At 37.4% G+C, this 27,938-nt stretch overlaps 1 protein-coding gene and 1 long non-coding RNA gene across 3 annotated transcripts in view; one reads left to right on the top strand and one right to left on the bottom strand.

Annotated features, from left to right (window-relative positions):
- The window catches only part of LOC127831660 (uncharacterized), a 128,746-nt gene that overhangs the window by 14,682 nt on the left and 86,126 nt on the right, over nt 1-27,938 (bottom strand). The gene's annotated exons all lie outside the window — the stretch shown is intronic.
- Nucleotides 13-27,938, top strand: LOC127831654 (gastrula zinc finger protein XlCGF57.1-like). Of its 2 annotated transcripts, XM_052356677.1 has the most exons (4): nt 13-102; nt 18,810-19,137; nt 26,002-27,139; nt 27,308-27,937. In XM_052356677.1, the coding sequence occupies exons 2-4, from the start codon at nt 18,834-18,836 to the stop codon at nt 27,393-27,395; spliced, it is 1,530 nt and encodes a 509-aa protein (XP_052212637.1). In that variant the 5' UTR covers nt 13-102; nt 18,810-18,833; the 3' UTR covers nt 27,396-27,937. The 2 variants fall into 2 exon arrangements, with proteins under 2 accessions (XP_052212637.1, XP_052212636.1); XM_052356676.1 differs by having other exon boundaries at nt 26,002-27,938.

The raw sequence follows: 27,938 nt of genomic DNA, 5'->3' as shown, positions 1-27,938 counted from the left end.
TAGACGGACCCAACCAAAACGACAAATACGAAACAATATATGACGAAGTAGCTTTTAACAACACGTTTATTTAGAAGTGGTGATCTGTGCAAATATTAAAAGGTGAGTGGGCAATGACACTTTGTTGGAGACTTAACTGGACGTTAACTGACATATGATATGGCAGTTTTCTTTAAACAAATGTAGTTGTTGGCGAGTATTTTCCGGACAGAACTATTTTTCGGACAGAACTATTTTTCGGACGTTTTAACATTATCATTCTTCGTGACTAATTTTCTACTTGTGTTATCAAGTGCTTGCATTATAAAGAAAAAATCATTTGTTGTCACAAAAATATATTAACAGTTTGGTACAAACATATTATTTGTATGTTTATTCAATTTTCATGAGCATACATTAAAAATAAGCAACTCTCATCTGGGGAAATATAATATTTTGAACCCTAGTCAGTTTGGCATCTGCATGGTCACTTCGGACTTTAGTCACTTCGGCACTCGGTAGTTACTTCAGCACTAGAAGTTGGACGTTATAGCACTTATAGTTAGACGCTTCAGCACTTAGTTTGTTTTTAAAAAAGTACCTAGGTTTATAATAATTAAATCAGGTATGTATATAAGAGGTATCAACCAGTCTTCGCATTAGCCTATAAGCCCGAAGCCAGAGTCAATTCTTGGGACGGTCGGTCAATCCTAAATGTTTATAAAATACCCCGACCAGTCGATTAAATATTTGAGCGTCATATCAATAACCTGATTTATACGCGTTTTTAAGAGGCACAATTAAATTCGCTATTTAAATGCCTAAAATGACATTATATGTTTTAAAGATTGCATGAACACATGTGGCCGCCAGTTGTCTAAAATGTCATGTAAACATCGGAGTATGTTTCTTTTTAAAGTAATGATGCAATTGACGCCCAATCGAGATGAGGTTATTCAAACTGAACATGCGTAGATCACGTTCCGGGATGTTCGCGCATCAGGCACTTCGTAATGTTTTAAAACAATGACCACTCTAGAAGCGTATTTAATTTTAGAAGCGTTTTACGAAAATGTATTTATAATTCATGAAAAAAGTAATTTTTCAATGAAAATAAAAGAGTCTGTAAGGGATATTGTACGCATAGGGTTTAAAACAAATTGATCATTATTACAGTTAGATTTTCATGTGTTTTAATCAATTATTCTTGCGTATTAGAAGACGTTTTTTCAACTAATTATTAATAAGTGTAGTACTTTCGTTTGTTCTGTAATCTTGTTCTGCTACGTGACCTACTTTGCTACTTACTGTTTACGAATATACAATACTTTTCACGGTTTACACATGCTTATCAAAACATCGAGAATAAATTAAAGAAGCAGACATTGTCACTTGGTAGATTGGGCAATTAACACACCCAGTGGCATTTTTATCTGCAGCCACATGCCGACAATTCAGAAATTCACCGGCGATTGTCCTAGTAATAATACGATAATAATCAATTTGCTTTAAAAATAAAACCTAACACCAGTCAAACTGATTAATGGAATCATTGAATGAGAACATGTGTAATAATAAAGTTATAATAAACAGCATCAGAGCTCCAGATAAAAATTTGGTCTAATTCTTATTTACTCCCTATTTTAAAAATTAATTCTTATTTTATCCCCTATTTATAAAATTAATTCTTAACAATATATTACCAAATAATTTTGAGTGCTTTAGATTCGCAGTCATTTACACAAGAGCTTATAAGTTCACCAATTATTGACGAAACCATGCTTTGGGTATTTGAATCTAATTAAAAAAATGCATGCAGCGAGGACTTTTGACACTGAAATGGCATTTTTGCCTTCCACGCTTCAATACACCGCTTCAGTAGGCCATTAATTTTTTTCTGTAAAACGGTCACTCACACTTCGGCTTTATATAGGTCATAATGGCCTTTTGGTCGCCGTTAAAGTCATATCAAAAACTATATTTAACATTTAATTTTAATGGAAATTTGAATAGGTATACAGTATATTACTTGTGTATAAAAATTATGATAAGTGTAATTGACCTTTCGACAGCGAGAGTGAAGCCACGCCCCCCGATTTCAAGGGAGGTCACTCCGCCGAAGTCCGTCATAAAACTGGCTACGCGAATCGGTACGTTGGAAGATATTCACAAAGATTTCGGTCCAAATTACATAAAATGTTTCTATTGCTATCATGTTTTATTTAAAATGTGTTAAATGTAATGTATTAAATAGGTGTTTAGCTCCCCTCAAAGATATAGTACCAGAAAGGCCGTTTACCAAAAAGGCTTCCCAAAAAGTCTGCATCAGTGAACCAAAAACGCCTCATGGTATACCAGAAAGGCCATACAATATTTTTATTATCATTGAATAGTTATGCTGAATATAATTATCATATCTATGAAATAGTCATAACTTTTTTATAAGTCTACTTAAAAGTCGTTAATCTATAGTCAAAGTCGGCCAATTATCGCAAATTATCACATACAGTATGCATTGTCGTTTGTCACAATACTTTTCATTGAGTAATAGATGTTTCAGTTTTTTAATTAAAAGCCGTTAATTTTGCAACCGTTGGCAATATTGCAAATGTGGCAAAGGTAAGTAAATTTATTATATAAGAAGACAAAGAACGTTATATTGAAATCCGATATAACACATATCTATAATGCGTTTGGTCAAAATGACCCATGAGCATTGTTATAATCGTGTAACATAGTCAATGTCGTCAAAAAAGTAACATACACAATATATTATTAATTTCCTCTTAAACTATTTTTTGCAATGTTTAAAATATAAGAAGTTGAAAGAATTTTCATGTACAAAAAAAAAACTCGCTAATCAGACTGGCTATCAAAGTGTCAAGGGTCATTCACAGTTTGCGGCATCTGTTTTGATAACGGATTAGTAGAAAGCCCACATATGGTGTAAAATGACATTTATTGGCAACTATTGATAATTACATGCGCATTTTAAAATAGTTTCTTAACTTTTAACGATATACAACTAGCTACATTAAATTCGGAAGATTTAAACCGAAAGAAATAAAAATGCTCTATTTTATGTGATATTATTAAAAATTATAACTGATTGTCCTTATTATTACGCATTTCATTAGCATTAATAATCTAGTTAGCAAAGTTTAGAATATTTTTTTATTAGCCGACTGCATTAGAATGTCAAATTTATTTAACGTTAGACACCTTTGAAAATATGGTTTTAAATGTTCCTTTCTAATTTCTCTATATAGAGGAAAAACAAGTAAAAAGTGATACTCGTTTTCTATAGCGTGTCCGGTGCAAAACTTACATATTCTATTTTCGCGTAGTATCTTATTATGACGACCTTAGAACAAACGTCGAGGTGTTTTGCTTTCGGGCGATAGCTTAATATGTTGAGATTAAGCTGTTCGTTGAGACGACTACAAAGACGAATCCAACGTTTGCATTTTTATCCCCACGCTTTTTGAAAAAAAGGTGGGGATATTGTGGTGATCTCCGCCGTCCGTCCGTCCGTCCGTCTGTCCGTCCGTCCTGGCCACTATCTCCTCCTACACTTAAAGCACTAGAACCTTGAAATTTACACACATGGTAGCTATGAGCATATGTGCGACCCTGCACTATTTGGAATTTTGATCTGACCCCTGGGTCAAAAGTTATAGGGGTTGGGGTGGGGCCGCGTCAGAAATTATCACTCATTTTTTTTGGTTATTTTACATTTACTTCTTTATTTCTACACCGATTCACTTCAAATTGATACTGGACCTCACCTATGACAATACGGTCAATCTCAACCATGCATGGCCCCATTCCCAACCCTGGGGCGCCCCGCCCACATAGGCCACACCCACCAAAAATTTCCATTTACTATAATTTTTTCATTTCTACACGGATTCACTTCAAATTGATACTGAACTTTTGTTATGACATTAGGGTCAATCTCAACTATGCATGGCCCCAATCCCAACCCTGGGGCGCCCGCCCACATAGGCCACACCCACCAAAAAATTCCATTTACTATAATTTTTTCATTTCTACACGGATTCACTTCAAATTGATACTGAACTTCTCTTATGACATTAGGGTCAATCTCAACTATGCATGGCCCCATAACCAACCCTGGGGCCCCGCCCACATAGACCACACCCACCCAAAATTGCCTTTACTATAATTTCTTCATTTCTACACCGATTCACTTCAAATTGATATTGAACTTCTCTTATGACAATACAGTCAATCTCAACTATGCATGGCCCCATTACCAACCCTGGGGCGCCCCGCCCACATAGACCACACCCACCCAAAATTGCCTTTTACTATAATTTCTTCATTTCTACACCGATTCACTTCAAATTGATACTGAACCTCTCTTATGACAATACGGTCAATCTCAACTATGCATGGCCCCATTACCAACCCTGGGGCGCCCTGCCCACATATGTCACACCCACCCAAAATTGCCTTTTACTATAACTTCTTCATTTCTACACCAATTCACTTCTAATTGATGATGAACTTCTCTTATGACAATACGGTCAATCTCAGCTATGCATGGCCCCATTACCAACCCTGGGGCACACCTAGGTCAAACATTCGGCGTGGGGATACGCGTCGGCCTCTGCCGCGCCATTTCTAGTTTAAGATTAGTACCCGGTTAATGGAACGGAAAAAACGTAGTTCCATCTTTTAACCGTTCTGGATACATTGTGTCTGAATAACAAGTGCCATAACAGCACCTTTTAACCATTTTCTTTGTTTAAAACACAGCATTACGTATAAGCTTATGTGACGAACAACGGCGAGTTTGACGGACAAAATGGCGGATAGAAACGGGCCTAATCTATGCAGTAATCTGATTGGTTAATAAGCCTGTCAATCAATCGGCTGTCGAAAGGTCAATTAAAATGGTACAATAAACACTAATGACTCGCCTGCAAATCTAGGAGAACAGAATCGAGACCGTTGGGCCTTTGGACCATTCTTAGGTGTGGCTCTTCCTCACAGCAAACGCTTGAGTGACGTTGATTTAAAGTTGTAGTTTCAATTGAGCGCCAAGACGAGCCAGAACCGGGATGAAATGTTTACCATACATAATTTGCTACTGGAAGATTTACGCACGTTCGAAAATTTCGATTTCGTGTTTTAATTTTTCAATGCGTAACTTTACGCAAAGATTTTAAATCTAAATCGTTATTTAAATAATTTAATTTGTTTTTACGCCTTTACGCATGTTATCTGGAGCACTGAACAGCATAATTATCTGGTGCATTTTGTATAAAATGCATTTCAAAAGGAAACAGAATACCCTTTATTACTGTAATCACATGCATCTGTTTTTACTAATGGAAGTAAATTATCTGATTGTTAACGACTATTTTGGTGTTCCTGGCCAAAAAAGTCATACAATTTATATTGACCTCTTCGGGCTCTTGAACATGTCTTTGGGCTATTCAAAATTTTATCTGATTAGCCCGAAGGGCTATTTGGCTAAAATATTTAGCATGAAGACTGATCAACAACTCGATTTTAAGCCAAACAAGGTGTCGCGCAGTACTTGCGCATGCGCACTTGTCTGAAGCTGAAAACGAAAATGATGGATAACACATCTTTCGTTTGGTGAAAAAATCATTTAAATCACCGTTATTAACTGCATGGGCATCGAGACAAAATACACATAGTATAATGACAGTGTTTTCAAAATCAGTTACACATGTATATTTATGTTCTAACTTATGATTTATTCTGAACGCAAATTATTTCAGCTAGAGACAAAAGTAGCATATTTTAAAATCAAATTAATTTAAAACAGAGCAGAAACAATTTCAATTAGAAAAGATAATCTTCAGAACACCATTGTTGACATCATGCCCATATTATGTGATATGAAATTCAAAATAATAATGAGTTTTTGCAGATGATGCAGAGGTGTCACCATCGATAACTTTTGGTATGTTAAAAAGTTTAGGGTTGGTTTAATCAATATGCGTATTTATTAAAATGCATATCCTGTAATATTTTTATAGATAAAAATCAACATACCAATTTTATTTAAAAAGCGCACATTTAACTCTCTTTAAGCGCAGTTATAACCCACATAAAAGCGCACATGTGTGTGTGCTTTTCAGCGAGTTAAATGTGCGCTTTTTTATTTTAAAAAGCGCACATTTAACTCACGTTAAGCGCAGTTATAACCCACACAAAACGCACAATTTACGCACATGAATGGCAGTAAAAAACACACTCACAAAAAGCACACGTGTGCGTTCAACGTGCATCTTTTGCCTTAACAGTTGATTCAATTATATGCTGATAAAAGTTTTTTTTAATTCAGATATGCAATAAAAACCAATAATTATATAAACATATATATTTGTGTATTTTAATACTTACAAGATAATTCAATTTTATACTTTAATGTACACCAACATTTTTTAACATACATGAGTAATTAAATATCAATGGCAATTTGATGAAATAAATATAAACATAATTTGATTATAAATAAACAAAAAATAATAGCATACTATAATAACATGTACAGTATATACACACAAACAGCTATAGGGTATGCATTGAAATTGTATGATAAAAGTATGTAAATATTAAACAGGTTAATATGGACAACCAGTAATTATTCAAACTGCCCCATATATTATTACAGGTTACTGAGATATATGTCTATGTTTATTCATTTGATGTTAATAAATTGTTAGAGCCTGCAACAATTTAGTTTCTTGTTCAATTTCTGTACAACATTTGCTAAACGGTTGTTAAAGACGCATGTAATCGACATCGAACATTTACGAAAGTGAAAGTACACATTCAGCAGCTGCCGCACCTTTCCCTTCCAATACTGTAGCAGATCTAAATCATCTACCCATTCATCATGAAATAGAAACCACAATATTGACATCGTCCCCCGGCCCCAGTTGAAAACATTTCCCATTATTAGATCTACCCCTGCAACTTTATTTAGGACTTTGACTTTAATATCATACTTGTTCATGTGTTTAAGATCAAAAAGGTCAGAGACATGCCTCTTTTTCTAAAAAAAACCCTGAAGTGAGTTATAGACATTGAAATGAACAGTTTGTTTTTTTTCCCCAAATATGTCTCTTTCGCGCTCTATTTTCCCCTTTTACCCAGCGTCCAGCGTCTTCCCCTTTTTCTAAAAAAAACCCTGAACACAGCTTCTGAAGAAAATAAATTGGGTCCCGATGTTTGTATGTACGTCAAAGTCACAAGAAAGTTTTATTTATTTTTTTGACATTATTTTTCAAAAATGAGTTATTATTTAGCCGAAGTATGATGTTCTATCAACTGTAAATAATGTTTTCATACTGCAAGATTTGTACTGCAAGGAATGCAAATAAATTTATTACACCTCAGGCTCTGTTGATAAATGTGCTCAGGGCCCTCGTTTGGCCGTTTTTGGGGCCGAAATTTGATTTTTTTTCAAAGAATACTATCAGAATAGCAAACAGTTTGGATCCTGATGTGATGCCGCGTTCTGTGACGTCTCATCTGGATCTAAACTGTTTGCAAAGGCCTTTAAAATTCAATTCCAGCGCTGAAAGGGTTAATTGTAAAGATGCATATCAACTGTATTTGACCCTTAGTATAGACATTTATTCAAACAATGAATAATTCCCCTTATTTGAAGATATAAACCTATTAACAATCTAATATTGCTTATAATTGTATTAAATGGTAAAACATATTTTTTAAGTACATGACCAGAGCTCCAGATAAGGTTTTGTGAAATTCTTAACGTTACTACCAGATTTTCAAAAAGAATTCTTAACTCTGAAATTTTATTCTTAACGTTACTACTAAGTTTTGGAAAATAATTCTTTACTTTTCTAAATGACCTAAATATAAATAATAATGGTTATTTTCATGCAAAAAATCAAAATAAACATACTAGCAACTGTATTTATACGAGTTCAACCGTGTGACGGTGTCTATTCAGTATTATACAATTTTATTTTTCAAATGCCTTCATATGCCCAAACTGTCAGCAGCTTAGATTGCATGCCTTCGATGAATTTTTACTTATTTCACAATTAAAACGGGTCTACCTTTCAATCTTTTCAACGATTAGCCACGGGAATTGTCCCCTTTACTCGTTCAATGTCTTTTTTTGTTTATCTTTGGACCCGTCGTGTCGCATTTTTTTAGCTTTTCCGACTGTGTCGGCAACTGAACATACAACATCGTATAAAATCTTTTCTATAATGTCTTTGTTAAACAAACCAGATAACCATTCTATATAAGCACTGAAAAGATATTTAATACGCGAAAAAATAATATTCGTACATGTAACTTGATTTTGTACTTCTTCATGGTACGACAAAATTTTAAAATAAATACGTCACGGATTTGTAAATAATTTGTAATTACGAAAATACGACCCTTATCTGGAGCTCTGCATGACTTTAGTAGAATAATTAGAACTCACACCTACAAACATCACCTTTAAAGATAAATTTACTATTAGATTGAAAGTGGGAATCTGTAAAGCAGTACTTGATAAACCTATTGTTCACTCAATGGTGCAGGGCTCGACATTAAAGGTAGTCCGACTGTCCGGGACAACCAAATTGTAAGTCCGGACAAGTAAATAAAGAAATTTGCTAGTCCGACCGGACAAGTGGTCATTATAATTGTATAACTTAGAAAAAATGCCTTTAAAGCCATTATTTCTGTGGAGATATCACTCAACTTTTCCGAGTATATTTTGTATACGTTTAATCGTCGAAGCCCGAGATATTCCGATAGTTCCATGTGATACATGTACTACACTGTACTGTTCACAAGGGAAGCAACCCGTAACATTTTTTTCTTTGCCAAGATAACAAGAATATTCTCCATTGTAAAGAATATGCATTTTACGACACCGGTACACACCGATCATACAGACAATTAACGTAGTGACGTCCTCCTTATGTAAAGAATGATTTTTTTTTAAATATCAGTTAAGTTCTGTACATATACATCACTTTTAACATTTTCTGTTTGATGTTAGCAACACACAAGTTTTTGTCAGGTACATTGTATTATGGCTTTGTATAACGTTTAAAAATCAATAATCTTGAGTTTTCCTGTTATTCTAGTCAGTTTTTAACCAGGTTTTCCGAAGGAAAAAACTGGTTATTAGATTGGCGAATGCGGGCGGGCTGGCTGGCTGGCTGGCTGGCGGGCTGGCGGAATAAGCTTGTCCGGGCCATAACTATGTCGTTCATTGTCAGATTTTAAAATCATTTGGCACATTTGTTCACCATCATTGGACGGTGTGTCGCGCGAAATAATTACGTCGATATCTCCAAGGTCAAGGTCACACTTTGAGTTCAAAGGTCAAAAATGGCCATAAATGAGCTTGTCCTGGCCATAACTATGTCATTCATTGTGAGATTTTAAAATCATTTGGCACATTTGTTCACCATCATGGGACGGTGTGTCCCACGAAAGAATCACGTCAATATCTCCAATGTCAAGGTCGCCACGACTAAAAATAGATTTAAAAAAAAAAAAATTACAAAGGGGGTTAATTTTTTTTGGTCATTTCAAAAGTTCAGTTTGAGTTTTCTCCCTTTATCAGATTTTTTTTTCACAATGAAAACCTGGTTTTGTGACAATTTTGTCCCTTGTTTTGTATTGAAATAGCCTACAATTATGTTTACATGTTATTTGAACGATTCGAGTCTTTATGATTTGAGCATTTTGTATTATTTCATTATTTTGCAAAGTACTGAGCAGAATAAAGATATAATGGTCAGGACAAGTTGCTTTTTGGTCAGGACAAGTGAAATTATGGTCTACTTGTCCGACTGGACAAGTGGCTTCAAAAGTTAATGTCGAGCCCTGTGGTGACTGAAGATTTGTTTTATGCCCCTGTGGAATGGGAGGCATTGAGGATTGCAATAGTCTGTCCATATAAATATTTAGACTGCAGATCCGTATTAACTTCCCAAAGTTGTGTATGGAATTGATCTTAAATTGCTTGGTTGATTCGATTGTTTGACATTTATAAATTGACATAATTAAAGGAAGGAATGTTGACTTCGACCATTTTGTTTGCAGCAATGATACCAATTAAAGTTAAACAGTATAAAATATATGGTTGTGAAAATATTTTGTACTCAATTTCACTTCCATGAAAGTTTCACAGTTGAACTTATGATCTATGATTATAATGTAAGGAATTTCGACTGTGACAAGTTTTTGCAAAAAAATGCCCCTTGGTTGGTTTTTAGCTCCACTGGCCGAAGGCCAGCGGGGCTTATGTCATGGTCCGTTGTGCGTGCATGCGTGCGTCCGTGCGTTAACTTTTCCTTTAAACATCTTCTCCTCCACTACTACTAGTCCAATTCTGGTGAAATTTCTCAGGAATGTTCCTGGGGTGAACCTCTTTCGAATTTGTTCACATTATGCCCCTGGGGTCAAATTTGACCCTGCCCCGGGGGTCAAAAAATCGAAAATTGGCTTATATAGGGTCTATTTTGTACAAACTTTAAAAATCTTCTTGTCAATAACCGTATGGCCTAGGGCTATCAAATTCGGTATGTAGTGACATCTAATAGTTCTGTACATAATTTGTTCAAATTATGCCCCTGGGGTCAAATTTGACCCAGCCCCGGGGGTCACATAAATGAACATACGCTTAATATATCCGCGGTCTGCGAAATCTTTCGCATTTTACACTGGTAGATTCTGCCTAAGCATTTTAAAAAGGAGTGATATAATTGGCTGTCGTTTCCCAATCTTCCAATTAAAATCAGTTTCTTAAAATGTGTTTGGTATTTCAAGGTCGTTTGCAAATGGCGCCGTTGTTGTATTACGGAAAATATTGTTTAAACCGTTATCCCCCTCACGGTGTAAGTAATTTAACATTTGTCTTGTTAGCTCATCTATTTTGTGAAAAAAAAAATTATGAGCTATTGTCATCACCTTGGCGTCTGCGTCGGCGTCGGCGTCGGCGTCCGGTTAAGTTTTGCGTTTAGGTCCACTTTTCTCAGAAAGTATCAATGCTATTGCATTCAAACTTGGTACACTTACTTACTATCATGAGGGGACTGGACAGGCAAAGTTAGATAACTCTGGCGTGCATTTGGACTGAATTATGTGCCCTTTTTATACTTAGAAAATTTAAAATTTTGGTTAAGTTTTGCGTTTAGGTCCACTTTTTTCAGAAAGTATCAATGCTATTGCATTCAAACTTGGTACACTTACTTACTATCATGAGGGGACTGGGCAGGCAAAGTTAGATAACTCTGGCATGCATTTTGACAGAATTATGTGCCCTTTTTATACTTAGAAAATTGAAAGTTAAGTTTTGTGTTTAGGTCCATTTTATTCCTTAAGTATCAAAGCTATTGCTTTCATACTTGAAACACTTACTAACTATCATAATGGGACTGTGCAGGCAAAGTAATGCAACTCTGACTGGCATTTTGACAGAATTATGTGCCCTTTTTATACTTAGAAAATAGAAAATTTGGTTATGTTTTGTGTTTAGGTCCACTTTATTCCTACAGTATCAAAGCTATTGCTTTCATACTTGCAACCATTATTAACTATCGTTAGGGGACTGTGCAGGCAAAGTTATGTAACTCTGACTGGCATTTGGACGGAATTATGGGCCCTTTATACTTAGAAAATTGAAAGTTTGGTTAAGTTTTGTGTTTTGGTCCACTTTACCCCTAAAGTATTATAGATATTGCTTTCATACTTGGAAAACTCGCAAACTATCATAAGGGTACAGTAAAAGGACAAGTTGCATAACTCTGGATGTCATTTTTACGGAATTATGGCCCTTTTTTGACTTAGTAACTTTGAATATATGGTTAAATTTTGTGTTTCGATCCATTTTACTTCTTAAGTATCAAGGCTATTGCTTTCAAACTTCAAATACTTTCATGCTATCATGAGGTTACTGTACCTGGCAAGTTGAATTTTACCTTGACCTTTGAATGACCTTGACTCTCAAGGTCAAATTATTAAATTTTGCTAAAATTGCCATAACTTCTTTGTTTATGATTAGATTTGATTGATACTTTGACAAAACTACTCTTACCTAACAAACCATAATAGACTCCACCCCCCCTCCCCCCCCCCATTTTTTTAACAGTTAAAAAACTAAACTATTTATTTTGATTATTTTATGGTTGAAATACCGTCCAACCATCGCACCCAAGCAAAACAACCCCCCACCCCCCACCCGAATCCCCCCCTAATTTTTTTTTTTTTTTTAAGATCATCTCACAAATTACCACCACACCCTCACACTATACCCCCCCCCCCCACCTCACCCACCCCCCCAATTTTTTTTTGAAACTGTTACAAAACACAAATATTTATTTTTATTATTTTATGTTTGAAATATCGTCCAACCATCGCACCCAAGAATCCCCCCCCCGGTTGTTTTTCCTTTTTTTCGCATTTTTGGAAGATAATGTAATAAATGTCCACACACCCACACAATGCACCCCTCTTCTATCCACCCCTCGCTCCTTTGTGATTGAAAATGAGAGTCCCTTCACCTTTAAAAAGAAAATAGATGAGCGGTCTGCACCCGCAAGGCGGTGCTCTTGTTGAAATATGATCTCGTTATGACTTTGTTCGTATAGAAATTTCTAAGTAACCAGTTTAAGTAAATGTTTTAGCCAAGAATGTTTCGAACCCTGATTTCATACTCATCGTTTTCGCTACTTTATTTTCATAATAATATAATAGTCGGCACTCCCGGAAATTTTCGCTCGGTACTGATTTTCCCCAGTATTGTTTTTATTTTTTTCCTATTTGTTAGCAGATGGAACAGACATCAACTGCAACTGACGAAATATCTTTGCTAGTTTCCGAAAATCTTACCAATGACGCAATGTCCGCCAGCTTGAATTTTTAATGATTGACAGCAACATGGATTTATAGCAAAGTTAAGTAGTGCAATAGCATAATGTACATCAATATGTTAACCAAATAATATATTGATTACGTATTTGACAAGTAATTGGTTTTCATTCTTTGCAGTCAAACAATATGCACATATTATTTTATGTGCCAAACCCGTCATTTTTTTCGGACAGTCGTTTTCGGATACAGGATTTGTCGTCGATCATAATTTATTTCCGTAGTTCTTTATAAACAAAAATATAATTAGGAATACACATGCGGTGATACTGTCGGTCAGGTTTATACTATTCTGCATTGTATTGACAAGAAATAGCAGCTAGAAAGACTAAAAGCATTACATATAAAAACAAAATATTGGCCATGTATGTTTGTAAATTGTGTTATTTTATGTATCATTTTGAACATGTCATGGATTAGACAATAAAATTTGAATCTCGCCCAACGCTTTATAACTAATTGATCCTTGAAATATAAATAAATTTCACAGGTGCCATGTATTACAAATATTATTCTACATGTAGAAAAACGCACTTTTGTGAGAAAAAACCCACATCTGTAAACCTTAAAACACACTTCTTAGATAAAAGACGCACTTCCTAAATAAAAGACGCACTTCTTAGATTAAAAACACACATTTTGCTCACATCTACACTCAAAAGCGCACATACAGATGAAGAAAACACACAAAAAACGCACTTCCTAAATAAAAGATGCACTTCTTAGATAAAAAACACACATTTTGCTCACATCAACACTCAAAAGCGCACTTACAGATGAAGAAAACACACAAAAAACGCACTTTTTCACTAAAATAACGCACTTGAAAAGATTAAAAACGCACAAAAAGCGCACTTATATGCACTTTTGAACACTGAAAACGCACATATTAACAAAAAACACACTATTAACGCACTTTTAAGTGCGCTAAATGTGTGTTTTGGTAAAAAGTGCGTTTTTATTTGACAAGGGTTATGCAAATGCAAACAAAAAATTCTAAACAACACATCATTTTAAAAATGTTACACATTCTCCTTCTAAATCTAAGATCTCCAAAAATGTTGATATTATAAAATTTCGAGATCTAGAAACTGGAAACTGCCTTATATAGGCAAAAATCTAAACATGTGCATTTAACCCATTCCCACTCATAGGCAAAGTGAAAATGGCTACGTGCAAACAGAATAAAACCAGAACAGCCTGCGAGTAACTCTTGTCTGTTCAGGTTTGATGCTGTTTGCAGCTCATCAGTATATTAATGTTGGAAATGAAGATTTTGTCTGTGACACCTGCACACCGGTAGTGTATCCAAATGTCACACCTGTCACAATTTACAGACTGCTCAGCTTCAGTGAGCGGGACTTCAGCAACATCGAAGCCACACACACCACATAAATATACAGGTTGTTTCGGTACTGATTGTCTCTGTCGCTTAGTAGGAGGTTTACATGTCTGAATATTTGATACTGACACCATTGGCATCAATGCTCTGCAGGCTTATGATTTCACAATACAGTTTTCAGACTGATTACACATTGGTTTCATCACTGGTGTTTCTGTGTTATACTGTTGAGGTGGATTATTTTCATCAGTGAGTAGTGCTGGCAAAACATGGTTCATCCAGAACCAAGTTAGACTGGTTTCAGCCTCATTCCAAAACTGCCTAACAAATGGCACACGGACAGTCAAATTTCCATGGCAACTATATATAAATAAGTCACAAAATGTTCTGTTTAGGATTTTCATTTGCCCCTGAATTTGACAGTAGAACCCATATGGATGTTTTCTACTCAGTACCACCTCACCATTTCTCAGTTCTAAATATGGAATATTATCTACACTAGGTATCTGGTCTTTGATAGATTCAGGGCATTTTATTTCGCAGAGGCCTTCACTGCAACAGTCGCACATGGTCTCAAGGTCAGCACTTGCTGCCAGAAAGGGTTTTTCAAGAAGCACACAAAGGCCGGAATCTGTTTGCTTGAATTTCTTATGAGAAGCTTTCATTTTCTTGGCATACGAACGTTTTGCCTCTGGTTCCAATGAAATGCCGTGTTTCATGGCTGACGATTGGAAGTTTTTCGCTCTCCCCAAAAGCGTTTCAACAAGGGCAAATGGATTAGCAGAATTGTCCTCCCTTAGCGTCTTTACACAACTGACCACACGGTGAAACCTGCTTGCTGTAATTCTCCCTTTCCGCTGATCAACCCAAGTAGTATTGGATGCCTGGTTCACTGTAGCATTCTTCAACTCAGTACATTGCTCAGCACTGACCTGAATGCCTTGCAACAGTTCGTCTTCCATTGAGTCTCTAACACATCCCTTTAATTTGTCTGCAACTTCTACGACAGAAGGCGGTAAATTCAGCGGCTCGGGGTTGTACCTCTTTTTCTCCATTTAGTTCAACAAAGCAAGAGTTTGGAATGTCATCCTTCAAGAGTTCGTACAACGTGTTACTAGTGGTCCTCTTGTTGTCAAGCTGCTCAGTTTGGTTTTTGCGATAAGGTGTAAAGCGCCTTTTTATACTGTTTTTCAAATCACTGTCACTAGGAACTTTACCATACCCTGCCTTAGTCCATTTTAAGTCCACTGCCTTTACCACCTGTAACACTGGCTTTCCTTTTGGCACATTCCACATTGATTGCTTGCTTGTTTTTGGAACTCAGTCTCCCCAGTCTTAACAGCATGCTCTATCCTAAACAACAGTCCGGCTACATGATTACAAGTGCCAAACATACCAGCTGTACATGTACAATATGCAGACAGCACTTTTCCACCTGATCTGCCTGGAACGTTCTTTTCCATCACAGCCCACACATCGTAACACTTGCTGTTTATTGACATAGATGGTGTGACCTTACACTTCATGACACACTTGTCACTGTTCTCTCTAATGGTGTGATAAAACACTTCCCTTACCCAGCCGCTTTTAAAGTACCTGTACGCTTTCCCTTCTTTATACTCATTGAGAAGCCTGTCCACGATGCTTGTTGATGTGTTGTTACATCTCAGATGATCTGATATGTCAGAGATATAGACTGCAGGCCAACTGTTAAGTCCCTTTTTCACCCCTAACCATCCTGCAGACAATGTATAAGGATCAGGAACAACATCTTCTCCAATGACAAGTTTATCATTGTACTCCTTTAGTAGTCTCTGTTCGGCTACCTCAGCATTTAAATCAACAGCCGGATTTTCTTCCCATACTGTGAAGGCTCTGGAAAATAAAGAGATGGTATAACATATGGCTCGGAAGGTTCCAATAAAAGAAATGGGAAACATGGCTTTGAAGGTATGCAACAAAAAAATGGGCATATATGTTAACAGCTCATCATGTTCTGGAAGGTTTTGAAGAAATTGGGCTATTCAATAAAAAATTGGGCATAGGTTACCCGCTTTTCATGACCGGGCAGGTATTCAGTAAAACATTTGCCCTAGATAACCTGTAGTTGTACAGTATGTAAATATTTTGTTTACATTCCACAGAACTGCTTCATCCAGAGCTGTTCATATTTATTTTTGTACATGCATCCATTGGAGTTTGAAATTCTATCCATAAAGCTAATGGCTAAATAAAAAAAAACACTATATAGTATAAAGACTAGTCGTTATACTACACAGGGGTATATTTTTTATGTAGCCATTAGATAAGCTTTATGGATAAAATTTCAAACTCCTGTGATGCATCATACCTAGCCTAGGGTTAGGCTTTCAACTTTTCATGTCAAATTATTTATGTCAAAGTGCATTTAATTATTATTAACAACATACTGACAATTATTTTACACAACAACGATTAAATTTATAAAGAATAACATTCACGGCCGTAGAAGAAAAATAAAAATAAATACGGTACCTTGCCACAAGCTCCTCAAAATCGCCATTTACAGATCGATTCCTCCGTGAAAGATACACTTTTAATGCTTTAACAGACCACAGTTTAAACTTAGACAAACTCATGTCACTTAAATCATCCATTGTTGTTGTATTTTGACAGTTTGTTATGCTCTAATAAATTGATGAGTAAACGCTCGATGAACGACGCCATTTTTCAAATTTCTTACTCGAAAATGCAGGTGCGCGGACTTTTTTACCACGACACCGGTTGTTATTTCTTTGACGGTGTATTGTGTTATGAAATGTGTGTTAATTACTTTGATATGAATTTCTTTCGTATTTTATAATATTACATGTTTTGCTCTGTTTGTAAAATTGTTGTTCTTGTCTTTGTACAGGTCCTTCTGTCATTTGACTATATTAGTCTACGTCATCAATAAATGGATTAATTCATCAATGGACTTTGTGTGCCATGTGTCCCCACCCCACACCCACTACAAATGGCGCAAGTCACATGCTTGAGTACATTTCAATCCATGCACATTGCACGCATTTTTTGCATAAAAAACAGTGGAGCGATACAGGGCCATTATGGCCCTTTTGTTATACTATAGCATAGTCCTTAGGTTTGTGGGGGTTATTCTCCTCTTGTAGTCCTATGTGGTTTCTTTCCCAGTTGAATGACCTTAAGTTGGAAGGTATTATTATGAAAGGAAAGTTGGCCTTTGACCAGTTTTGGCATGGAATTATTGCCTGTTGCCTTGTAACCCCTGTATAATCTATAGTCACAAAGATTATATGTATTGAACTCCTTTTTAAGTGTTTGGTGGACTGGGCTAAAATTTCCTCAGCTGAATAACATTAACATGTAGGTGATAGTGAAAAAGATAATCGTAAGCGTCCGTGACATATCTAGTTAATCATGTTCTCATGTGTGTACATTATAACACTGGAAGACAAAATTGTGTTGGCATTTCATGGTCAGTCAAAATAAAATTGTACACTTGATTTGCCTTTTATGCCCCCCTTCGAAGAAGAGGGGGTATATTGTTTTGCTCATGTCGGTCCGTCCGACCGTCGGTCCATATGTATGTCCGTATGTCTGTCCACCAGATGGTTTCCGGATGAAAACTCAAGAACGCTTAGGCCTAGGATCATGAAACTTTATAGGTACATTGATCATGACTCGCAGATGACCCTTATTGATTTTCAGGTCACTAGGTCAAAGGTCGAGGTCACAGTGACCTGAAATAGTAAAATGGTTTCCGGATGATAACTCAAGAAAGCTTAGGGCTAGGATCATGAAACTTCATAGGTACATTGATCATGACTCTCAGATGACCCCAATTGATTTTGAGGTCACTAGGTCAAAGGTCAAGGTCACAGTGACCTGAAATAGTAAAATGGTTTCCGGATGATAACTCAAGAACGCTTATGCCTAGGATCATGAAACTTCATAGATATATTGATCATGACTCGCAGGTGACCCCTATTGGTTTTCAGGTCACTAGGTCAAAGGTCCAGGTCACGGTGACCCGAAATAGTAAAATGGTTACCGGAAGATAACTCAAGAACGCTTATGCCTAGGATCATGAAACTTCAAAGGTACTTTGATCATGAATCGCAGATGACCCCTATTGATTTTCAAGTCACTAGGTCAAAGATCAAGGTCATGGTGACCCGAAATAGCAAAATGGTTTTCGGATGATACATGTAACTCAAGAATGCTTAGGCCTAGGATCATAAAACTTCATAGGTACATTGATCATGACTCGCAGATGACCCCTATTGATTTTCGGGTCACTAGGTCAAAGGTCAAGGTCATAGTGACTTGACACAGTAAAATGGTTTCTGGATGATAACACAAGAAAGCTTACGCCTACGATCATGAAACTTCATAGGTACATTGATCATGACTCGCAGATGACTCCTATTGATTTTCAGGTCCCTAGGTCAAAGGTCAAGATCACAGTGCCAAAAAACGTATTCACAGAATGGCTGCCACTACAACTGACAGCCAATATGGGGGGCATGCATGTTTTACAAACAGCCCTTGTTTTATACAGGTTTTCCAGTGCATTAAAGAGAGCATGGAATCCAATTTCTGTGACAATCAAGGGATATCAGCATCAAGTGACGGTGAAGTTACAGACATGTTGACGTCTAATGACATCTTTAATCGCATCGATAAGGAGCTGTTCTGGTGTGACACCTGTGGACGTTGTATGCGGGACCTGATTAGTTTGAGACAGCATGTTGCAGAGCACATTGTTGATGTCATTGCAGACAAAAATGACACTTATGCCAGCCAAACCTTACATGCAGGCCTTTTTAGTTATCAAGAAGGTGTAACAGATGAAAATGTGAAGGAAAAATTAGAAGACACTACGCTAGGTATGCTTAGTCTCTGTTCTCATATTGTTTGATATCTGTCCTCACTTTGTTTGTTCAAACAATAAATGGAGGCTGTCAAGGGATTCATATATTCCAAAATGTTCATGTATTTTGCACACAAATCCTGTAAATGTATTACATAAAGCTCCTATATTTCTTTTTGTTGCCTTTTGGATTTGTTTCCTTTATTTTGCCAAAAAAGGTAATTTTTGCAACAGATGTTTGTTGGTTTATCATGTGTCAACTTTACTTTTGTGAATTTTTTTAGCTCACCTGAGCACAACGTGCTCATGGTGAGCTCTTTTGATCCTCTTTTGTCCATTATGCGTTTTCTGTTGTCAACATTTACCTTGTTAACACTCTAGAGGCCACATTGATTGTCCAATATTCATGAAACTTGGTTAGAACATGTGTCCCAATAATATCTTAGACAAGTTTGAAAATGGTTCCAGTTGGTTGAAAAACATGGCCGCCAGGGGGCGGGGCAATTTTCCTTGTTTGCCTATTGTAAAACATTGTTAACTATAGAAGTCTTATATATTGTCCAATCTTTTTGAAAATTTGTCAGAATATGTTTTATAGTGATGTCTTGGATCAGTTGGAAAATGGTTCTGGTCTGTTGTAAAACATAGCCTCCAGGGCAGGGCATTTTTCCTTTTATGGCTTGAGTAAAACCTGGTTTACACTCTAGATGTCATATCTTTAGTCCAATCTTCATGAAACTTGGTCAGAACATGTGTCCCATTATATCTTGGACGAGTTAAAATAAAAGATCTGGTTGGTTTAAAAACAAAGCTGCCAGGGGGCGGTGCAGTTTTTCTTAAATGGCTATATCAAAATTTAGGTAACACTCTAGAAGTCCCATTCATTGTCCAATCTTCATGAAACTTAGTCAGAACATTTGTTGTAATAGTCTGTTGAAAAACATGGTCACTAGGGGGTGAGGTATTTTCCTTATATTGCTATAGTAAAACCTTGAGGACACATTTTTAGTCTAATCTTCATGCAAATTGGTCAAAACATTTTGTTGAAATGATATCAGGGCTGAGTTTGAAAATGATTCGGGTCCGTTGAAAAACATGGACACCTGCCGGGGACGGGGCATTTGTCCTTTTATGGTAATAGTAAAACCTCGTTAACTCTCTAGAAGTCACATTTGTGGTAAAATCTTTATAAAACTTGATCAGAAAATATGTTGTAATGAATAGCTCGGCTTAGGTCGAAAATGGTTATAGTTTGTCAAAAAACATGGCCCCCAGGGGGCAGGGCATTTTTCCTGATATGTCTATTGTGAAACATTGTTAACAATATAGAAGTTAAATTGTTAGTGCAATCGAAATGAAAGTGAGTCAGAACGCTTGTTATATTGACTTCTCGGTCAAGTTCTAAATTTCTTCCGGTTTGTTGAAAAACATGGCTGCTTGATGCGGGGTTAATTTTATTTATATGGCTGTAGTGAAAACTTGTTGACACTATATTAGCCACATTTATAGGACAATCTGCATGAAACTTGGTCAGAAAATTTTGTCCCAATTGAATATCAGCTGAGATTGGAACTAGGTCACGTGAGCTTAAAACTAGGTTACAAAGTCAAATACAAAAACACATATTGATACAAAATATCAATACTTTGAGGTTACCTTATTGGTCCAATTATCAGCTCGTTCTTTCTCAGAATAGTCTAGTTCCTTTGGATATCAGGCGAGTGCCTTAGGGCCCATAGTCCTCTTGTTTTGTTTGCTCCTTTTGCTCACCTTTTAGCTCACCAGAGCACAACGAGCTCATTGTGAGCTTTTGTGATCGCCTTTTGTCCGTCACGCGTCGTCAACATTTGCCTTTTCTTGCTCTAGAGGCCACATTTATTGTCCAATCTTCATGAAATTTGGTCAGAAGATTGGTCTCAATGATATCTTGGATTAGTTTGAAAATGGTTACGTTTGCTTGAAAAACATAGATGCCAAGGGGCGGGGCATTTTTCCTAATATGGCTATATATGGCTATTGTAAAACCTTGTAAACACTCTAGAGGCCACATTTATTGTCAGATCTTCATGAAACTTGGTCAGAAGATTCATCCCAATAATATCTTGGACGAGTTCGAAAATGATGCCAGTTGGTTAAAAAAACATGGACGCCAGGTGGCGGGGCATTTTTCTATGTATGGCTATAGTAAAACCTTGTTAACACTCTAGAAGCCACATGTATAGTCCAATCTTCATGAAATTTGGTCAGAAGATTGGTCTCAATGATATCTCGGATGAGTTCGAAAATGGTTACATTTGCTTGAAAAACATAACTGCCAAGGGGCGAGGCATTTTTCTTCATATGACTATAGTAAAACCTTGTAAACACTTCACAGATACATTTATTGACCAATCTTAATGAAACTTGATCTGAAGATTCATCCCAATAAAATCTTGGACGAGTTTGAAAATGATGCCAGTTGGATGAAAAACATGGCCGCCAGTGGGCGGGGCATTTTTCTTTATATATAAAACATTGTTAACACTCTAGAGGCAACATTTATTTTCCAATCATCATGAAACTTGTGCTGAAGATTTGTCCCAATGATATATTGGACAAGTTCGAAAATTGTTCCGGTTGCTTAAAAAACATGGCCACCAAGAGGCGGGGCATATTTCCTTATATGGCTATAGTAAAACCTTGTTAACACTCTACAGACCACATTTATCGCCAATCTTACTCAGAAGATTCATCCCAGTTATATCTTGGATTAGTTTGAACATGGTTTTGTTGCTTAAAAAACATGGCCACCAGGGGGCAGGGCAATTTTTCCTTATTTGGTATTAACTGGTTTTAACATCATTTGCTTTGCATTGACTTCGAAGGCGGTGACCCGAGCTTTAATTTTTTAGTGTTATTTGTCATATAGTTAATTATTGTTCTGTATTGCATACACAACTTGTCTCTTGTCTTAAATAATGATGTTTAGAAGAATTCCCCTGCCTATAATGTTTCTGTACCCCTTACACGCCAAATTGAATGCCCTTTCATATTAAAGTTATTCAAAATGCTATGTTAACGAAATTGGTCAAGTTTACCAGTTGAAACTTGGTTGTTTGAGGTAACATAATGATTTACCATGTTAAATGCAAGAAGTAAATTGTAAATACAGTATTCTTGAAGTGGTATCAAGATTATATTTCAGACTTTGTTCAAACAATTGTCACAGTGATATCGCTAACTCACTAGTTGGAAACTCAAGCATGTTTGATTGAAGAGATTTTTTGTAATTTTTTAGCTCACCTGATTGCTCAGGTGAGCTTTTGTTTTGTGACCGGTCTTTGTCCGTCGAATGTCCGTTCTTTAACATTTGTTCGTAAACACTCTAGAGGCCACATTTATTGTTCGGTCTTCCTGAAACTTGGTCAGAAGATTCGTTCCAATGAAATCTCGGTCGAGTTTGAAACTGGGTCTTGCCGGGTCAAAAACTAGGTCACTAGGTCAAAAAAAGAAAAAAACTTTTAGACACTGTAGAAGTCACATTTCATGCCCAATCTTCATGTAACTTTGTCGAAATGTTTGTCTTCATGATATGTTGGTTGTGGTCAAAAGTGGTTCCAGTTCATTGAAAAACATGGCCCCCAGTGGGCGGGGCAGATTTCCTTATTTGGCTATAGAGAAACCTTGTTAACACTCTGGAAGTCACAATTTTTGCCCAATCATCATGAAAGTTGCTCAAAACATTGGTTGTATTGATTTCTCGGACAAGTTTGAAAATGGTCCAGATCGGTGCAAAAAACATGGCCGCCATTCACTATGTATATACAGTCGAAACTGACCTAACGGCCACCTGAATTTACCGGTCACCTGCAGACAACGGTCAGTCTGGAATCCCCCCGACAAAAAACACTCTATATTACACCTGAATTTAACGGCCACCTGTCCATAACGGCCAACGGCCACTATATTCAACTCCGAAATTCATGTTTGAACTGAAATCAACGGTCACGCGTCAGTCGTCTCGAGTCGCGAAAATTAAAAACACTGCACATCATTTGTCCGTCTATTTTGCGGTAAAAGCGTTTGATAGCGGTAATTGCCTTTGATATTATAAAAGCGGCCCGCTGCGAGTAAACAAATAATAAGGTGTTGAGAAGGTTTGTTTTCCGGGGATAATTGTGGGGGTTTCTTCAACAGAAAATTTGTCAGAGTTTTGACATGTTTAAAGTAATAATCGCTAATTATATGACCGCTAATTAGTACATTGTACTTACAACATTGAGTATCGATTTTAAAATAACATTTTCGGATTGTTCTTTAAAAGAGCTTTCTAGCGTTCACAACACTTTTAAAAGCAATCGGAATAATAAAACACATAACAACAATAAGTGGTAAACTTAAGTTCCTCACATTCGAGGAGCGAGTCAAGAGTTTGAAACTATTTGCATCTGGAAAAAGTTCGCGTGTAATAGCAAGTGAGCTATGTGTTGGACGTACGCAAGTATAGAGTGTGCTTAAGCGTAAGCGAGAAATTATGGAGAAGTATGAATCGAATGCAAATGTTTGAAGCGTTGTATTTTGTATGAAGTTGTTGAATTAAAATGCTTTTTGTGTGATGTTTGCGTACGAATAAATTTTAACACACGTTTTGCGTCTTTTTCTTTTAATTAGAACGGTACAATATCACCGTACTATCGGTTTATGAAAGCGAATCCGCTTTTTAGACTTGTACGGACGTGACGTCAACGGCACGTCACAAGTTTTATTTACTGAATGATCGAGATGCATGAGTAAACAATTACACTAGCGTTGATAAATTCATTGCTTTAGTTTAATAACAATATGAAATTGAATCAATCTATAAGATGTTATTATGTATTATTCAATGTAAGTAAATTCTGTTATCATGCTTAGTTAACACTGTATGCAAACGACTGGGTGGGGTAACGAGGTAGCACTACTACCAACTGACAAACCATCTTAAAATTGTGATCCGAATTCAACGGTCACCTGTGGACAACGGTCACTTTGGCCATTTCCCTTGACTGACCTCTAAACTCAGGTTTGACTGTAGTGAAAACATGTCAACACTCTAGAAGTCACATTTTTGACCCAGTTTTCATGAAATTTTGTCAGAACTTTTGTTTCCTGGATACGTGAGTTAAGTTTGAAAATGGTTCCGGTCCATTGAAAAACATGGTTGCCAGGGGGACAGGGCAGTTTTCCTAATATTTATATAATAAAAAGGCTTGTTAAACAATAATGAATTAAGGTCATGTAACATGCGAGACAATTCTTCTAAATATTGCATTTAAGTTGACAGTAGTTACTCCCCTTTGATTATTAATGTTTTCATATTAATACAGTGTAGATTTATGTATCATTTATGTGTAAATTGTTATTCGACGTTGGATGTTTTTTTTAGCTCAACTGATTGCCCAGGGGAGCTTTTGTGACCGGTCTTTGTCCGTCGTCCGTCCGCCGTCGTCCGTCCATCCACATTTGTTCGTAAACACTCTAGAGGCCACATTTATTGTCCGATCTTCATGAAACTTGGTAAGAAGATTTGTCCCAATGATATCTTGATCGAGTTCGAAACTGGGTCATGCTGGATCTAAAACTAGGTCACTTGTTAACACGGCAGAAGTCACATTTAATGCCCAATCATCATGTAACTTTGTCTAAATGTCTGTCTTAATGATATGTTGGTTGAGTTCAAAAGTGGTTCCGGTCTGTTGAAAAACATGGCCGCCAGTGGGCGGGGCAGTTTTCCTTATATGGCTATAGAGAAACCTTGTAAACACTCTAGAAGTCACAATTGTGGCCCAATCATCATGAAAGTTAATCAAAACATTGGTTTTATTGATATGTCGGACGAGTTCGGTGAAAAAACATGGCCGCCAGTGGGTGGAGCATTTTTCTTTATATGTATACAGTGAAACATGTGAACACTCTAGAAGTCACATTTTTTGCCCAATTTTCATGAAATTTGGTAAGAACATTTGTTTTCTTGATACGAGAGTTGAGTTGGAAAATGGTTCCTGTCAGTTGAATAACATGGCTGCCGGGGGGGGGGCAGTTTTCTTATATTTATATAGTAAAAAAAAGCTTGTGAACACTCTAGAAGTCACATTGTTTGCCCAATCATCATTAAACTTAGTGAAAAGATTGGTTTTATATATATCTCAGATGAGTTTGCAAATGGTCCCGATGGGTCAATAAACATGGCTGCCAGGGGGGTGGGGCAGTTTTCCTTATGTGACTATATAGAGAGAAACCTTGTGATTGAACACTGTGAAAGTCACATATTTTGCCTAATCATCGTGAAACTTAGTCAATACATTTGTTTTATTGATTTCTTGGACAGGTTGGAAAATGGCTCAGATCGGTGAAACACACTTTTTAGCTCACCTGATTGCTCAGATGAGGTTTTAGGATTGGTCTTTGTCCGCTGTCCGTCTGTCCACATTTGGTTTGTAAACACTCTAACATTTACATTTCTCAAGCATTCTTTATCAAAGTTGCTGAAAGATGTCAGTCAAGATTGATGATAGGTCACCATTTCAAATCTTACAAAAACAAAAACACTCCCTACGCCAGAGTTTTGGTTCAATAATGATGAAACTTGACCAGGATGTTTGTCTGGTCAATATCTAGGTCAAGTATGACATAAGGTAAAGATTTAATGAACCGACTCATCTCAGGTGAGCGGACTAGGGCCATGCTAGCCCTCTTGTTTATAATAATACTAAATTGATCTGTCGGTTGTGTAATTTCGTCTAATCAACCAATAAATTAGCTGGTTTAAATCACCTTATGCACATGTATTCATGAAGCATTTATTTGGTCATTATAATGTTGTGTCCTTAAACTTATTGTCAATATCATTGATGTTCCACAGGGGCTCCTGACTGTCAAGAAGATGCTGAAGTCCGTTACAGTTGCTCAGTATGTGGGACCGAGTTCTCAGTGTTGCAGGAGTTCAGAAATCACCAAAATGTACATGATCAAACTTGCATCACAACTCAAAATGAAAACGGGCTTAAAGTCAACAAGGGGTTAATTTCTTCAAGGTGGGACCTCACAAATCATCACACAGGAGGGCGGCCACACAGGTGCAGTGTTTGTGGAAAAGGATTTGTCAGCAGTTCACAACTCACACGGCATATGAGGATTCACACAGGAGAGAGGCCACACAGTTGCAGTGTTTGTGGAAAGGGATTTGTCACCAGTTCCAACCTCACTCAGCATATGGGTATTCTCACAGGAGGCAGGCCACACAGGTGCAATGTTTGTGGAAAGGGATTTGCCAGGGTCTCTCACCTCACAAATCATATGAGGATTAACACAGGAGAGCGGCCACACAGTTGCAGTGTTTGTGGAAAGGAATTTGTCACCAGTTCACAACTCACACGGCATATCGGGTTTCACACAGGAGAGTGGCCACACAGTTGCAGTGTTTGTGGAAAGGGATTTGCCGCCAGTTTACACCTCACACGGCATATGAGGATTCACACAGGAGAGCGGCCACACAGGTGCAGTGTTTGTGGAAAGGGATTTGTCACCAGTTCCAACCTTACTCAGCATATGAGTATTCACACAGGAGAGCGACCACACAGTTGCAGTGTTTGTGGAAAGGGATTTGCCAGCAGTTCACACCTCACAAATCATATGAGGATTCACACAGGAGAGCGGCCACACAGTTGCAGTGTTTGTGGAAAGGGATTTGCCAGGGGCTGGGACCTCACAATTCATATGAGGATTCACACAGGAGAGCAGCCATACAGTTGCAGTGTTTGTGGAAAGGGATTTGCCACCAGTTCACAACTCACACGGCATATGAGGATTCACACAGGAGAGAGGCCACACAGTTGCAGTGTTTGTGGAAAGGAATTTGTCACCAGTTCACAACTCACATGGCATATCGGGTTTCACACAGGAGAGCGGCCACACAGTTGCAGTGTTTGTGGAAAGGGATTTGCCGCCAGTTCACACCTCACACGGCATATGAGGATTCACACAGGAGAGCGGCCACACAGGTGCAGTGTTTGTGGAAAGGGATTTGCCAGGGGCTGGGACCTCACAATTCATATGAGGATTCACACAGGAGAGCAGCCATACAGTTGCAGTGTTTGTGGAAAGGGATTTGCCACCCGTTCACAACTCACACGGCATATGAGGATTCACACAGGAGAGAGGCCACACAGTTGCAGTGTTTGTGGAAAGGGATTTGTCACCAGTTCCAACCTCACTCAGCATATGAGGATTCACACAGGAGAGCGGCCACACAGTTGAAGTGTGTGCGGAAAGGGATTTGTCACCAGTTCACACCTCACATATCATATGAGTATTCACACACGAGAGCAGCCTCACAGTTTCAGTGTTTTTGGAAAAGGATTTGCCAGGGACTCAGACCTCACAAATCATATGAGTATTCACACAGAAGAGCGGCCACACAGTTGCAGTGTTTGTGAAAAGGGATTTGCCAGGGACTCGGACCTCACACGGCATATGCGGATTCACACGAGAGAGCTGCCACACATTTGCAGTGTTTATGGAAAGGGATTTGCCGGAGGCTCGGACATCACACGGCATATGAGGATTCACACATGAGAGCGTCCACACCGTTGCAGTGTTTGGTGGAAAGGGATTTGCCAGGGGCTCGGACCTCACAAATTATATGAGGATTCACGCAGTTACAGTGTTTGTGGAAAGGGATTTGCCACCAGCTCTGACCTTAAAAAGCATACGAGAATTTACACGTAAGAGTGGTAACACAGTTTATGCGTTTGTGGAAAGAACTGTGTTGTGTGGATTCACAATGTAGACCGGCCAACA

This window comes from Dreissena polymorpha, chromosome 5, assembly GCF_020536995.1.
Source record: "Dreissena polymorpha isolate Duluth1 chromosome 5, UMN_Dpol_1.0, whole genome shotgun sequence".
Classification (NCBI taxonomy): Eukaryota; Metazoa; Mollusca; class Bivalvia; order Myida; family Dreissenidae; genus Dreissena; species Dreissena polymorpha.
This window is presented reverse-complemented; position numbering and strand designations above follow the sequence as displayed.

Coding starts and splice junctions, on each gene's coding strand:
- LOC127831654 (XM_052356676.1), top strand. CDS start 18,834: ATGGAATCCAATTTCTGTGACAATCAAGGGATATCAGCATCAAGTGAC. Junction 19,138..26,001: donor ATTAGAAGACACTACGCTAG/GTATGCTTAGTC, acceptor GATGTTCCACAG/GGGCTCCTGACTGTCAAGAA.